This window comes from Gorilla gorilla, chromosome 19, assembly GCF_029281585.2.
Source record: "Gorilla gorilla gorilla isolate KB3781 chromosome 19, NHGRI_mGorGor1-v2.1_pri, whole genome shotgun sequence".
Taxonomy (NCBI): Eukaryota; Metazoa; Chordata; class Mammalia; order Primates; family Hominidae; genus Gorilla; species Gorilla gorilla.
The window spans coordinates 19,834,103-19,848,137 of NC_073243.2; the positions used below are offsets into that span (position 1 = coordinate 19,834,103).

The following is a 14,035-nucleotide window of genomic DNA, read 5'->3' on the forward strand; positions in this document are numbered from 1 at the left end:
GGGGAGGGCTACCAGGCTGGGAAGGAGCGCGAAGGGCTGGGGGCGGAGCCAATGGCCCCGCGTGTCTGCTAGAAGAGGGCGGGCAGCGCCGCGGCGCGCGCGATCCGGCTGACGCATCTGGCCCCGGTTCCCCAAGACCAGAGCGGGGCCGGGAGGGAGGGGGAAGAGGCGAGGGCGCGCGTGCGCATTGGCGCGGGGAGGAGCAGGGATCTTGGCAGCGGGCGAAGAGGCTGCGAGCGAGCCGCGAACCGAGCGGGTGGCGGGCGCGCGCACCATGGGGGAGAAACCCGGGACCAGGTAAGGGAGGTGGGGCCACGCGGCGGGGCATGGGCGGCGGCTCGGGGCGGGGGCTGGGACGGTCCCAGACGAGGGCGCAGCGGAGAGGATCTGGGGGCCGGACGCCTGGGTCCCTAGGGACAGCCATCCGGGGCCGCACGCGCAGGTCCTCGAGGATAATGAGGGTGGGGGGGAAATGCCCGGGCCCCTGCAGAAAGCGAGGCCTGAGGGGGATCAGAAAAACCGGCGTCGGGGTTCTCGCAGGGATGTGGGGCCAGACTACTGGGCTCTCCCGTGCAGGCTGCGATGCAGGGACGGAGGAAGGAGGAGCAGGTGGCTGGCCCCGAGGGGTCGTGTACGGGGAGGCTGGATGCCGGGAGGGGGGGGATCCACTCCAGACTCGCGCCAAGCCAATGGAAAGCCTCCTGTCCAATATCTCCCAGGTAGTCGCGCTGCCCACACCTGTCCCGAGGGCCGGGTGGCTCCTCACCCAAACTTCTACCTTCCCTTGGGTTGCCAGGAGCAACAGCTTCATCTTGGGGGAGCCGAGTGCGTGGCGACCCTCCCTGAAACTAGATCGTATCCCTCTCTCTGGGGGTGGGGGAGGCAGTATTCACCCTGGGCGCGCGTCCACTCCCCGGATGTTTTCTGTGCAATCGAGGCTCTTTCCTTCCACTGATACCCCGAGTTCTCTTTTTTGGTCTCTAGCAAAATCCACTTCCTGTTGTGACTCAACACCCCCAAGGGGCAAGGGGTGGATGCCTGAGTCCCAGGGGAGCAGGAGCAAAAGACGAAAAGGTTGGGGCTGTAGGCCTCAACTCAGAGGGTATCAGGAATAGGGAATTGGTCCTGAGCTCTGGCTTGCTCTGCAAAACATCATATCAACCCCACTTCCAACCTATAGAGTATGAGAACCCGGGTTTCTGAGCATCAAGTAGACGAGCATCAGAAAGAGATCATCAGAGAGATGATCGGTCTCCTGGATCAGGGTTTAAACATCCCAGAGAAAGGGGAAGTTGCTGACTTGTGGGAGGCCCCTGGTTTCCGTCATGTGGTTCAGGGAGTGGGACAGATGGACCAAAGGGGACTGCTAACTTGGCACAATTTCCCTCATCCCCATCAAATTCTGGGCCACAGGAAATGGAGCGAATAGCAGGAAGTGTGAAAGGACATCTGCTTCAGCTACCCCTGCTCCCACTGGGCACCTCCCTGGTCATCCCCACACTCTGCCTCCTTGGCCAGCCTAGTATATGCATGCTGCTCCTCCCCAGCCTGGCAGGAGGTGGCTGGGTTAGGATCCAAAGGGCAGGTGCCTTGCAGCTGCTCCAGGGCAATTGCCCCAGAACCACACTCCAGTTGGCCCACTGATTGTGGCTGTCACAGCCCTGTGCCAGGGCTCCTAATGGGAGGACACCCTGGGACAAAGAGGAAAACCAGAAGCCAAGGGGAGGGAGAGCCTGGATGATGCCACCGCACTCAGCTCCCAAGTTGGGATGAAAGATAGGGTGTTTATTCTAGCGGCTACCATATCGATGTGTATTCTCTTTTATTGGTTAGGAATACCTGGGGCCCTCCATACCCTTTGCCTTACAACCTTTGGACAGCTTGGCTTTCTGGGAAGAAGGGGCAAGTGAAGTTGTAGCAGAAACTGGGCCTATGGTAGAAACCACTTAGGGCCAAAGGCCAGGGTCATTGCTCTCCTATATGCTCCAGCTGTCAGAGCTGGAGACCAGATGGGAAGATGGTTAGGTCTTACCCAGATACTGTGGTAACCTGCTCATTGGGGTCCTCTGGGAATGGGGTGGTAGACTTGGAGAAGGGATGGGCTAGTTGGCAGGATTTCACGTTTTTGCTCTCTATCTGAGGATCCTTTCCAGGGATCACTGCCGAGGCAGAGTGGATTGGAAGGAGTAAGGTGGTGCTTCAAAGAACAGGCCCACAATCGGCCAGATCACTGGGGTTGCCAAACACTTCCTTACCCTCCCAGCAATGGGTGGAGTCCAGGCTTAAATTGTTTCAGCAACTGGAAAGCGAATAACCTTCAATTCAACAAACTATTTAGGCCAACTGCAGAGACAGATAGTGTAATATTGATTGAGAGGATGGACTCGGAGCCAGACTGCCTTGGTTTCTATTAATTCCCACCATTTACTCCCTCTGTGACCTTGAAACACTTGACCTCTCTCTGCCTCAGTTTCCTCACCTGTAAAACAGAGATATTAGGAGCTCCATCACTGGGTGGTTTTATTTAGTTTAATTTATTTATTTATTTATTTTTTGAGACAAAGTCTTGCTCTGTCACCCAGGCTGGAGTGCAGTGGCTCAATCTCAGCTCACTGCAACCTAAGGCCAGGCACGGTGGCTCACGCCTGTAATCCCAGCACTTTGGGAGGCTGAGGCGGGTGGATCACCTGAGGTCAGAAGTTGGAGATCAGCCTGGCTAACATGGGGAAACCTCGTCTCTACTAAAAAGATACAAAATACAGGCCAGACACAGTGACTCAAGCCTGTAATCCCAGCCTTTTGGGAGGCTGAGGCAGGCGGATCACTAGAGGTCAGGAGTTTGAGATCAGCCTGGCCAACATGGGGAAACCCCATCTATACGAAAAATATAAAAATTAGCGGCCGGGCGTGGTGGCTCACGCCTGTAATCCCAGCACTTTGGGAGGCTGAGACAGGTGGATCACGAGGTCGGGAGATTGAGACCATCCTGACTAACACAGTGAAACCCCATCTCTACTAAAAATACCAAAATTCGCCGGGCGTGGTGGCGGGCGCCTGTAGTCCCAGCTACTCGGGAGGCTGAGGCAGGAGAATGGCGTGAACCCGGGAGGCGGAGCTTGCCGATCTCAGTGAGCCGAGATCGCACCACTGCACTCCAGCCTGGGCGACAGAGTGAGACTCCATTTCAAAAAAAAAATTAGCCAGGCATGATGGCAGGCACCTCTAATCCCAGCTACTCAGGAAGCTGAGGCATGAGAATCGCTTGAACCCAGGAGGTGGAAGTTGCAGTGAGCTGACAGCGTGCCACTCTACTCCAGCCTTGGTGATAGAGTGAGACTCCATCTCCAAAAAAAAAAAAAAAATACAAAACATAGCCAGGCGTGGTGGCTCACTCCTGTAATCCCAGCTACGCGGGAGGCTGAAGCAGGAGAATCGCTTAAACCTGGGAGGCGGAGGTTGCAGTGAGCTGAGATCGCACCACTGCACTCCAGCCTGGGCAACAGAGTGAGACTCCGTCTCAAAAAACAGAGTATTACAAGAGATGACACATTTGAAACACTTGGAACAGTGCTGGGCATGGAGTAGTCACTCTGAAATGTTAGCAGCATTACCATCTTCATGATATGGCTGGCATTGTGCTGGAGATGCCTAAATTAATAAGGCCTCTGAGGCTCACAGTCTGAGGAGGGAGGGAGTTAACTATCCTTATGTGCTACCACACCACAAGTAAAACATAAACAAGGTGTGACAGGAACCCAAAACAAGGAGTGACCAGGGTCTGGGCTGGGTCAGCTTCCTAAAGGCTGGGCCTTAAAAGACAAATAGGCTTTTAAGCTCTTGAGGTCGGAGTTGGGGACAGTTGGAGGTGAGTAGAGTCGAACTTGGGTAGGGCCTGTGGTAGAAACTATCTGAGGGCCAAAGGCCAGGGTCATTGCTCTCCTATATGCTCCAGCTGTCAGAGCTGTAGACCAGATGGAAAGATGGTTAGGTCTTATCCAGACACTGCGGCTACCTGCCCATTCGGGTCCTTTGGGGAGAGCCTGGGTGGTTCCTAGGGCAACCAGTGGACATTACTGGGGAGGGAAGGGGACGAAGGAGGGTGGACAAGACAAGGGGCATTTCCCCTTGCCACCACGTTAGAAATAGGAAGGACCTTCTGGGAAGGAGGGGAAAGGGGCAGAGCTGGGCAAAGCCCCGCAGCCTCAGGCAGGAGGCCTGGGTGAGCACTGCTTCTCAGGCCTGGGAGGGAGAGGGTCCTGGTGTGGGGTCCCTGCTGAGTCTGAGGGAGGCAGTGGGGTTTCCCTTTCTGTTTTGTTAGGGTCTTCAAGAAGTCGAGCCCTAACTGCAAGGTGAGTCTCCACAGCACTTACCCTTTTGACCCTCCCTGGGCCCCAACAAAGCCCAGCCTTCCCCTAGAGGATCCCCAACCTACCCAAAGATGATCCCCAACCCCTAGCTCCCCACTTCCTGTGACAGCTAAGCGCCGACTTCCTTCCCTCCTGAAGCCCCTTGCCGCAGAGGCTGCTCAGCCTGAGCCAGCCACAGGGCTGGGTGGGGCAGGCTTGGGTCCCCAAGCAAGACCACAGAGGAGGAGGCCAAAAGCAAGCCATGTGCCTGTAGCCCTCCTAGGAGCCAACCCAAGGTGCTTGGGGCTGGGAAAAGCTAACAGCCCCCGGGCTATGGCCTATTTATCCTAGAGCCCCTTGAGGGGACCTAGTGAGGGTGGCAGCTGCTCTCTAGCTGGCTGGTTGGGCTGAGTCCTCCCTGAGGATGCAAACACACACACACACGGACACACACACACACACACACGGACACACACACACACGGACACACACAAACACACCTCGCTGGTTGGGCTGAGTCCTCCCTGAGGACACAGACACACATGCACATACATGTTCACACACACACCTGACTGGTTGGCTGAGGACACACACACACACACACACACACACACACACACACACACACACACCGGGCTGGTGGGCAGAGGTGTGCAGAGATAAAGGAGCAGCTCAAAAGCCTAAAGGTCCACTAGTCTGAGAAACGCCACCACCCTCACTTTCCAACACTATTGGGAGGAAACCTGGAACAACTCCTTCCTGATAGCCCAGCCTGGAGATCCCCGGGCAGGGCAGCCAGTTTTGAGGGCTCCAATGCCCTGTCACCATCCTCCCCAATCTCCCCTGTGACCCCTTGACATCCTCAGCTCACCGTGTACTTGGGCAAGCGGGACTTCGTAGATCACCTGGACAAAGTGGACCCTGTAGGTAAGTTTTCCCAGAAAGGGACAGCTCGTTCCCCAAGAGGGGAAGAAGTTCCCGGGCCCAGGAAAGGGGAGAGCGGCCCTTTCAGGAAGTGAGCTGGTGTGTCCCCCTCCTAGATGGCGTGGTGCTTGTGGACCCTGACTACCTGAAGGACCGCAAAGGTACTGGCCCCAAGTCCAGGGGGCCCAGGGAAAGTGGGGGCTAGGGAAGTGAAATGGGCTGGCCTTGGAAGGGCACCCCAGAGAGATGGAGGCTGGAGGTGGAAGCCAGGAGTAGGGTTCAGGCAAGTCTTATGCTGCTGAGGGAGGAGCAGCGGCTGCTAGGTGCCGGGGGACTGGGGAAGTGGGGCTCCTGACCACTCATCTCACCCTCCTTTGCCAGTGTTTGTGACCCTCACCTGCGCCTTCCGCTATGGCCGTGAAGACCTGGATGTGCTGGGCTTGTCCTTCCGCAAAGACCTGTTCATCGCCACCTACCAGGCCTTCCCCCCGGTGCCCAACCCGCCCCGGCCCCCCACCCGCCTGCAGGACCGGCTGCTGAGGAAGCTGGGCCAGCATGCCCACCCCTTCTTCTTCACCGTGAGGATGCCCCTGCCCTCTGAGGGCCAGGGGGCTGGGGCTGGGACTGTGTCTGGGGTGGGGGTAAGGCACTGCTGTGGGCAGATCTGGAAGAAACAGTGAGGCAGGGACCCTAGATCCACTTCCCTTCAGGGTCCCAGTGCATTCAGGAAGCCCTTGATTATCTGCCTCCTCTCTGGGGCCCCTTCCTTCTTCCCTTCTCATCCCCAGGAGTCCTTTCTCCAGCCTCTTTTTTGTTGTTGTTGTTGTTGAGACAAAGTCTCGCTCTGTCGCCCAGGCTGGAGTGCAGTGGCACAATCTTGGTTCACTGCAACCTCTGCCACCCAGGTTTGAGTGATTCTCATGCCTCAGCCTCCCGAGTAGCTGGGATTACAGGCACGCACCACCACACAGGACTAATTTTGTATTTTTAGTAGTGATGGGGTTTTGCCACGTTGGTCAGGCTGGTCTGGAACCCCTGACCTCAGGTGATCCGCCCACCTTAGCCTTCCAAAGTGTTGGGATTACAGGCATGAGCCAGCACACCCAGCGTCTCCAGCCTCTTAGGTTGAGATTTGGAGGAAGATCTGGGGGCTTTCTGGAAGAACTGAAGTCTTCTCTTTCCTCCACCACAGATACCCCAGAATCTTCCATGCTCCGTCACACTGCAGCCAGGCCCAGAGGATACAGGGAAGGTACGGGAGGAACAGCTCTGAGGGCTCCTAGGGCAGGACAGGGGCCAGCAGGAGCCTGGAGGCACAGCTGAGCCAGAGGGTGAACTGTCGAGATGCCAGGGTGGGGCCGAGGGTAGGCCAGTGTCCCCCGTGGAAGTGGGGTGTATATGGTGGTCATTGTGCACACATGACACTGCCTCCTGCTCTCTGGACCCGCATGGATCTGGGGATGGGGGCTCCCCTTGCACTACCATGACCAAGCCTCTGCCAGGTTCTGGGCTCTGGAGAGGAAGAAGACTTAGTCCCCAGGGTCGTGAGACCACAATGAGGCAAGAGTCCCTGCCGGAGAGGAGGGAAGCGGGAGGAAGAAAGGGCAGTGATGGTGGCGGGAGCCTCCGGTAAGATGTGGCCTTTTCTCCCCTTCCCGAGGCCTGCGGCGTAGACTTTGAGATTCGAGCCTTCTGTGCTAAATCACTAGAAGAGAAAAGCCACAAAAGGTAAGGGAAGTGACCTCCTCTGTGGTGTAAGAGGAGCCTTTCCTCCCCGCTTCCAGGAGCCCAGGCCCCGTGCGGGGGAGGAGTAGGGTTGGGGTGTGTGAGGAGTGACCCCTCCTGCCCCTACTCTGATCCCAGGAACTCCGTGCGGCTGGTGATCCGAAAGGTGCAGTTCGCCCCGGAGAAACCCGGCCCCCAGCCTTCAGCCGAAACCACACGCCACTTCCTCATGTCTGACCGGTCCCTGCACCTCGAGGCTTCCCTGGACAAGGAGGTGGGGCGTGAGAGGGTGACACGGATGCCACGGTGCAGTTTAGACCCTGGGGGAGGGGTGAAGCCACACATCAAGATGACATTTGTAAAGGAGGTTGCCTTGGCTGGGTGTGGAGAGTTGCCGTGGGCTTGGGTTTGAGGGGAGGGGGCCAGAACAATGTGTCTGTGTTTGGGGACACACTGATGATGGGAACAGTGAAAACCAGTTCCAATTCACATGACCCCCTCCCCCCAAAAGCTGTACTACCATGGGGAGCCCCTCAGTGTAAATGTCCACGTCACCAACAACTCCACCAAGACCGTCAAGAAGATCAAAGTCTCTGGTAGGAGGTGGGGTTTGGAAGGGGGTCTTCGGGGAGGGCGTTACTGCACAGGTGGCTCCTGGTGTGATCTCAGCCCAGGCCATTTCCCAGTGCGGGAGACCCACCAGGGCTCAAAGAATTTAGGTTGTTCCAGAATGATACGGGGAGCCTCGGTGTTTACTGCTTCAGTGGGGAGCATGGGGGGGCCACGCCACGGGGTCTGGAGTTGTGGTGTGGTGGTGGCTTGTGCTCCATCCAGAGCTGCCTGACCCCGTCCCACCCCACAGTGAGACAGTACGCCGACATCTGCCTCTTCAGCACCGCCCAGTACAAGTGTCCTGTGGCTCAACTCGAACAAGAGTGAGTATCGGGAGAGACCCATGTTCCAATCTAGGGGAGAAGAGCAGGATCAGGAGAATGTGAGGTGGAGGAAGAATTCTTCCTGAGCCATCTCCACTTTTTTTTTTTTTTTGAGATGGAGTTTTTGCTCTTGTTGCCCAGCCTGGAGTGCAATGGGGCAACCTGTGCTCACTGCAACCTCCACCTCCCGGGTTCAAGCGATTCTCCTGCCTCAGCCTCCCAAGTAGCTGGGACTACAGGCATGCACCACCATACCCGGCTTATTTTTAATAGAGACGAGGTTTCACCATGTTGGCCAAGCTAGTCGCGAACCCCTGACCTCAAGTGACCCACCCGTCGCGGCCTTTCAAAGTGCTGGGATTACAGGCGTGAGCCGCCGCGACCGGCCACCATCTTCACTTAGAAGGGTATTCCCTCCACAGCCAGGCTCCGGGCTGTTAATTTTCTTGAGCACGTTGAGCCAAAACCTACTCCCTTGTGACCTGTGCCCAAAGAAACAAGGGACTAGTGAGGGGGAGATGCTGCTTGGGGGTGATAGGCTGCCCCTTGCCCAGCCCAGCGCCCCTAAGCGTCTTGTTCTCTTGTCCCCACCCCCAGTGACCAGGTATCTCCCAGCTCCACATTCTGTAAGGTGTACACCATAACCCCGCTGCTCAGCGACAACCGGGAGAAGCGGGGTCTCGCCCTGGATGGGAAACTTAAGCACGAGGACACCAACCTGGCTTCCAGCACCATGTGAGGGTGGGGCTGGGGCGGGTCCCCTGCAGGCCAGGGGCCAGACGTCGGTTCAGTGCTCTATCCTAGTGTGCCAGGGATGTTATCAGTGAACAGAAGAGACAAAAAGAACTCTTACATTCTAGGGGAGGGAGGATAGACAAATCTGATCAGTGGTCACTGTACAGCAGGTTTAGTGACAAGTATGAAGGAGAAAAAGCCAGGCAGAGAAGGGAGGGATGGGGGGCAGTGAGGTGCGAAGGTGAATTCGGAGTAAGGACCCAGCGGAAGTAAGCAATGTGGGTGAGCAGGAAAGGAGGGTTCTGGGCAGAGAGAAAACAAAGACTCAGAGGTGGGGCAGCCTGGGGTGTTGGAGGAATGGGGAGGTGCCATCATGCCCTCGGGCAGGAGCAGCCCTGGAGGTCCCCAGCTTCACAAAGGGCTGGATTTCACCTCTCCGGATGCCTTTGTTCAGGGTTCTCACTGCACAGCCACACACAGCAGGCCCGGAGGGTAACTTAGGGAGAAGAACTAAGTACCAGGAGAGGAGGAGGAGGTGAGGTCAGGGGCTAATGGAGAGCCAGACGGCGCAGGGCTGTTAGCGGAGAAGGACGTCAGCTTTTCCTGGAGAGGAGCCACAGGAGGCTCTGAGCAGGGAGTGCAGTGGGCACTGTACCATAACCGCACGGCCTGGGCTGCTGGGGCCCTGGGGGCCTGTGCGAGTTTGTGGTCCTGCCCAGAGTCCCCGTGGGAACCCCACGGTGGGCCAGGTGACAGGGTGATAGGCCCTGGTCTGACTCCAACACCCTCAATTGCAGCGTGAAGGAGGGTGCCAACAAGGAGGTGCTGGGAATCCTGGTGTCCTACAGGGTCAAGGTGAAGCTGGTGGTGTCTCGAGGCGGGTGAGTGTCATGGGGGAGCCTGGGTGGGGGTCACACTGGCTCTCTCTAGTCCCGTGTAGTCGTCCTCTTCACGATGCCTCTCCCCTTCCCCAGGGATGTCTCTGTGGAGCTGCCTTTTGTTCTTATGCACCCCAAGCCCCACGACCACATCCCCCTCCCCAGACCCCAGTCAGGTGAGCACACTACCCACCCCAAGCCCTCAGAGGGAGGGCCTGAAGCAGGGCCAGTGGAGGAAAACTGGCCCTTCCAGCACCCACCCCCACACCCCCTCTTCCCGTCCCCCCAGCCGCTCCGGAGACAGATGTCCCTGTGGACACCAACCTCATTGAATTTGATACCAAGTAAGAAACTCATTCCCCTACTTGACCCTCTTGGGACAAAGATTCCTATAACATTCAAATCTGCCCTCATACCTCTTCCTTGCTTTTTGGGGGGAGAAGCGGATTGTAGCATCAAATCAAGATGCCTTAGCCTTGTGAGGCTTCCTCTTGCTGCCTTTTCTTTGTCCCTTCCTGTAAATACCTCTGGTCCCACTGCTGTTCGAACGCCTCTGTCCCAGAGGCCTAGCTTCGGGGAGGGCAGGGAGTGGGAGGCTGGGACAAGAGTCAGAAGCCCTCACCTCACAACCCTCTTTCCCACCACCAAGCTATGCCACAGATGATGACATTGTGTTTGAGGACTTTGCCCGGCTTCGGCTGAAGGGGATGAAGGATGACGACTATGATGATCAACTCTGCTAGAAAGCGGGGCGGGAAGAAGGGAGGGGATGGGGTTGGGAGAGGTGAGGGCAGGATTAAGATCCCCACTTTCAATGGGGGATTGTCCCAGCCCCTCTTCCCTTCCCCTCACCTGGAAGCTTCTTCAACCAATCCCTTCACGCTCTCTCCCCCATCCCCCCAAGATACGCACTGGACCTTCTCTTGCTGAATGTGGGCATTAATTTTTTTGACTGCAGCTCTGCTTCTCCAGCCCCACCGTGGGTGGCAAGCTGTGTTCATACCTAAATTTTCTGGAAGGGGACAGTGAAAAGAGGAGTGACAGGAGGGAAAGGGGGAGACAAAACTCCTACTCTCAACCTCACACCAACACCTCCCATTATCACTCTCTCTGCCCCCATTCCTTCAAGAGGAGACCCTTTGGGGACAAGGCCGTTTCTTTGTTTCTGAGCATAAAGAAGAAAATAAATCTTTTACTAAGCATGAGTGTGTGTTTTCTCTGTAGTGTTTAGAGAGTGTATGGTGTGCTTATCCATGATTCTGTTAGCTTGTGGGGGAGGACCCAGTCTCTCTTCTGCACCCAAAAGCCACCTGACACGGAGGCTATCAGTAAATGTTTATTGGATGACTGTGCTGTGGCTGTGTTCCAAGGTAAACATCAAAACTTGACTTAGTCCAAACTCAAGGGTGAGGCTTGATAAGGCCACAAAGTAAACTTAGTCATTTATAGAGGTCACAGTAACTAAACTAACTTTACTGCACACAGATGCTCACAGGAGCTAGCCAGGGCAGGCCCTTCCCTGTTGCGGCCAACGCGCATGACCACCTGTGACCTGTTGTGACCGAGCCGTGTTCATTTCCACTGCTCCTTATGGTTGCTCAAGCAATCTGCTCCTGTGGCTCGGTGGTGCCACAACTGCAGGCCTCACCAGACAAGCCACATGACGTCTCTGGAGTCTGGTACCTACATTCTAACACAGAAGCTGAGGCTTGGGCAGCAAGAACGTCATGCTGCCGTGGGCCCCTGTCCTAGGGACCACATCTTAGTGCTGTTCATGGGATGTTCATCAGGGACTCCCTGAGGCTTGACCGAAGCCCCAGGCTGGGCTAGAGGGAGTTAGCATCACTCCACGAACATTTCTCACCTCCATCATCTGCTTCCACTCCCAAAGCCCAATCTTTCTCCTAAAGCGCCTTCATTCATTCCACAAACAATCTGGATTTGAGTCCCTACAAGGTACCAGGCATAGTATAGCAGTACAACAACAACAAAAATTAATTTATTCCCTTTTTTTTTTTTTTTTTTTTTGAGACAGAGTCTTGCTCTGTCGTCCAGGCTGGAGTGCAATGGCGCCATCTCGGCTCACTGTAACCTCCGCCTCCCAGGTACAAGTGATTCTCCTGCCTCAGCCTCCGGAGTAGCTGGGATTACAGGCGCCCGCCACAACTCCCGGCTAATTTTTGTATTTTTAGTGGAGACAGGGTTTCACCATGTTGGTCAGGCTGTTCTCAAACTCCTCACCTCAAGTGGTCCACCCGCCTCGGCCTCCCAAAGTGCTGGGATTACAGGTGTGAGCCACCGCGCCAGGCCTCCCTAGTTATTTAACTACAATATCTTTGCTTCAGAGGAGAAGTACCAGAGCCAGGAGAACGCGTGACAGGGAGTTCTGAGCTAGGTTGGGTTTGGGGAAGATTTGCCTGAGAAAGTGACCTTTAAGCAGAGAAGTGAAAGATGAGGGGAGTTCAGGGACCGTCCAGGGATGAGCATTCTGGGCAATGGCAGTGTCGTGTGAAGGCAGGAGGAAACAGCACATCTGGGACCTAAAGAGGCCAGAGAGACTGGGACAGAGACAGCCAGAGGCAAAGTAGTTCCTTCTGGCTGCTGAGCCAGATGGGGACGGCTCCCACAGGCCTTTAGTCTATGTTATGACTCGTGACTTCTAGTTAAATCGCCATTTACCCACAAGCTTTAAGTACTGCCAAAAGGCCCGTGACCTTGCTTACCCCGCCACGGCGGCAGCCTCCCCTGCAGACCCTGGACTTTCTCATGCGGAAGAACGGAAGAACCACCCCTCCTAATACTATCTCCAGCATCCCTCCTAATACCATCTCCAGCATCCCTCCTAATACCGTCTCCAGCATCCCTCCGACTCCCGTGCACCTGCTCCTTGACCTCTAAGCCCAGGTATCTCAATTTTTTTTTTCTTTTTTTTGAGATGGAGTCTTGCTTTCTCACCCAGGCTGGAATGCAATGGTGCTATCTTGGCTCACTGCAACCTCTGCCTCCCAGGTTCAAGCAATTCTTCTGCCTCAGCTTCCCGAGTAACTGGGACTACAGGCACACGCCACCACGCCCGGCTAATTTTTGTATTTTTAGTAAAGACAAGGTTTCGCCATATTGGCCAGGCTGGTCTCGAACTCCTGACCTCCTGATCCGCCCACCTTGGCCCCCCAAAGTGCTGGGATTACAGGCGTGAGCCACCGCGCCTGGCCGATCTCAAATTTTTTTCAGGAGAATCAGAACCCTCGGGGTGCCATGGTAAAAATCCAGAGTCGGGCTCCAGCTTTCCCGATTCTGAGTCACAAGGTCCCAAGAAGAATCCAAAAATCTGGATTTTTAATTAGTACACACTTTGAGAAACTGCCCTTTTTATTTATTTAATTAACTTATTTATTATTACCTTTTTTTGAGATGGAGTCTCACTTTGTCACCCAGGCTGGAGTGCAATGGCACAATCTCAGCTCACTGCAACCTCCGCCTCCCGGGTTCAAGCCATTCTCCTGCCTCAGCCTCCCGAGTAGCTGGGATTACAGGCGCGTGCCACCATGCCTGGCTAATTTTTGTATTTTTATAGAGCCAAGGTCTCGCCATTGCACTCCAGCCTGGGCGACAAGAGCAAAACTCTCTCTCAATAAATAAATAAATAGTCTAATTCAATGGCATTTAGTATATTCACAATGTTGTACAACAATCACCTCTGTCTACTTCCAAACATTTGGCTTCCTGTATTTTTAATAACAGATAAATTTTTTAAAATTGTCTTTCTTAAGGCCGGGCACAGTGGCTCACACCTGTGATTTGTAATCCCAGCACTTTGGGAGGCCAAGGCGGGTGGATCGCCTGAGGTCAGGAGTTCGAGAACAGCCTGGCCAACATAGCGAAACCCCGTCTCTACTAAAAATACAAAAAATTAGCTGAGCATGGTGGCGGGCGCCAGTAATCCCAGCTACTCGGGAGGCTGAGGCAGGAGAATCACTCGAACCCTGGAGGTGGAGGTTGCAGTGAGCTGAGATTGTGCCACTGCACTCCAGCCTGGGCAACAGGAACAAAACTCCATCTCAAAAAAAAAAAAATTCTTTTTGCTTTTTAGGTTCATACACTAGGAAAATTTTTTATATTTATTTTCATGTAGTCAGTTATAATAGCCACAAAAAAAAAAAAAAAAAAAAAACAGCTTATGGCCAGGCGCGGTGGCTCATGCCTGTAATCCCAGCACTTTGGGAGGCCGAGGCAGGCGGATCACAAGGTCAGGAGATCAAGACCATCCTGCTAACACGGTGAAACCCCGTCTCTACTAAAAATACAAAAAATTAGCCAGGCGGGGTGGTGGGTGCCTGTAGTCCCAGCTACTCGGGAGGCTGAGGCAAGAGAATGGTGTGAACCCGGGAGGTGGAGCTTGCAGTGAGCCGAGATGGTGCCACTGCACTCCAGCCTGGGTGACAGAGCAAGACTCCATCTCAAAAACAAACAAACAAACAAACAAACCAGCTTA

The 14,035-nt window shown here is 55.1% G+C and overlaps 1 protein-coding gene across 5 annotated transcripts; it reads left to right on the forward strand.

Annotated features, from left to right (window-relative positions):
• ARRB2 (arrestin beta 2) lies at positions 1-10,748 on the forward strand. Of its 5 annotated transcripts, none has more exons than XM_004058321.4 (15): positions 1-297; positions 4,319-4,349; positions 5,213-5,273; positions 5,387-5,431; positions 5,652-5,848; positions 6,463-6,522; positions 6,931-6,998; positions 7,134-7,269; positions 7,507-7,591; positions 7,858-7,930; positions 8,528-8,665; positions 9,463-9,546; positions 9,640-9,719; positions 9,833-9,887; positions 10,193-10,748. In XM_004058321.4, exons 1-15 carry the CDS (start codon positions 275-277, stop codon positions 10,284-10,286), a joined length of 1,230 nt encoding a protein of 409 aa, XP_004058369.1. In that variant the 5' UTR covers positions 1-274; the 3' UTR covers positions 10,287-10,748. The 5 variants fall into 5 exon arrangements, with proteins under 5 accessions (XP_004058369.1, XP_055223214.1, XP_063556598.1 ...); XM_055367239.2 differs by having other exon boundaries at positions 10-297; positions 9,797-9,887; XM_063700527.1 differs by lacking the exon at positions 1-297 and adding an exon at positions 320-442.
• Positions 10,749-14,035: the final 3,287 nt, after the last annotated feature.

Coding starts and splice junctions, on each gene's coding strand:
- ARRB2 (XM_063700527.1), top strand. CDS start 327: ATGGGCGGCGGCTCGGGGCGGGGGCTGGGACGGTCCCAGACGAGGGCG. Junction 5,432..5,651: donor CTACCTGAAGGACCGCAAAG/GTACTGGCCCCA, acceptor CTCCTTTGCCAG/TGTTTGTGACCCTCACCTGC. Junction 9,888..10,192: donor CTCATTGAATTTGATACCAA/GTAAGAAACTCA, acceptor CCCACCACCAAG/CTATGCCACAGATGATGACA.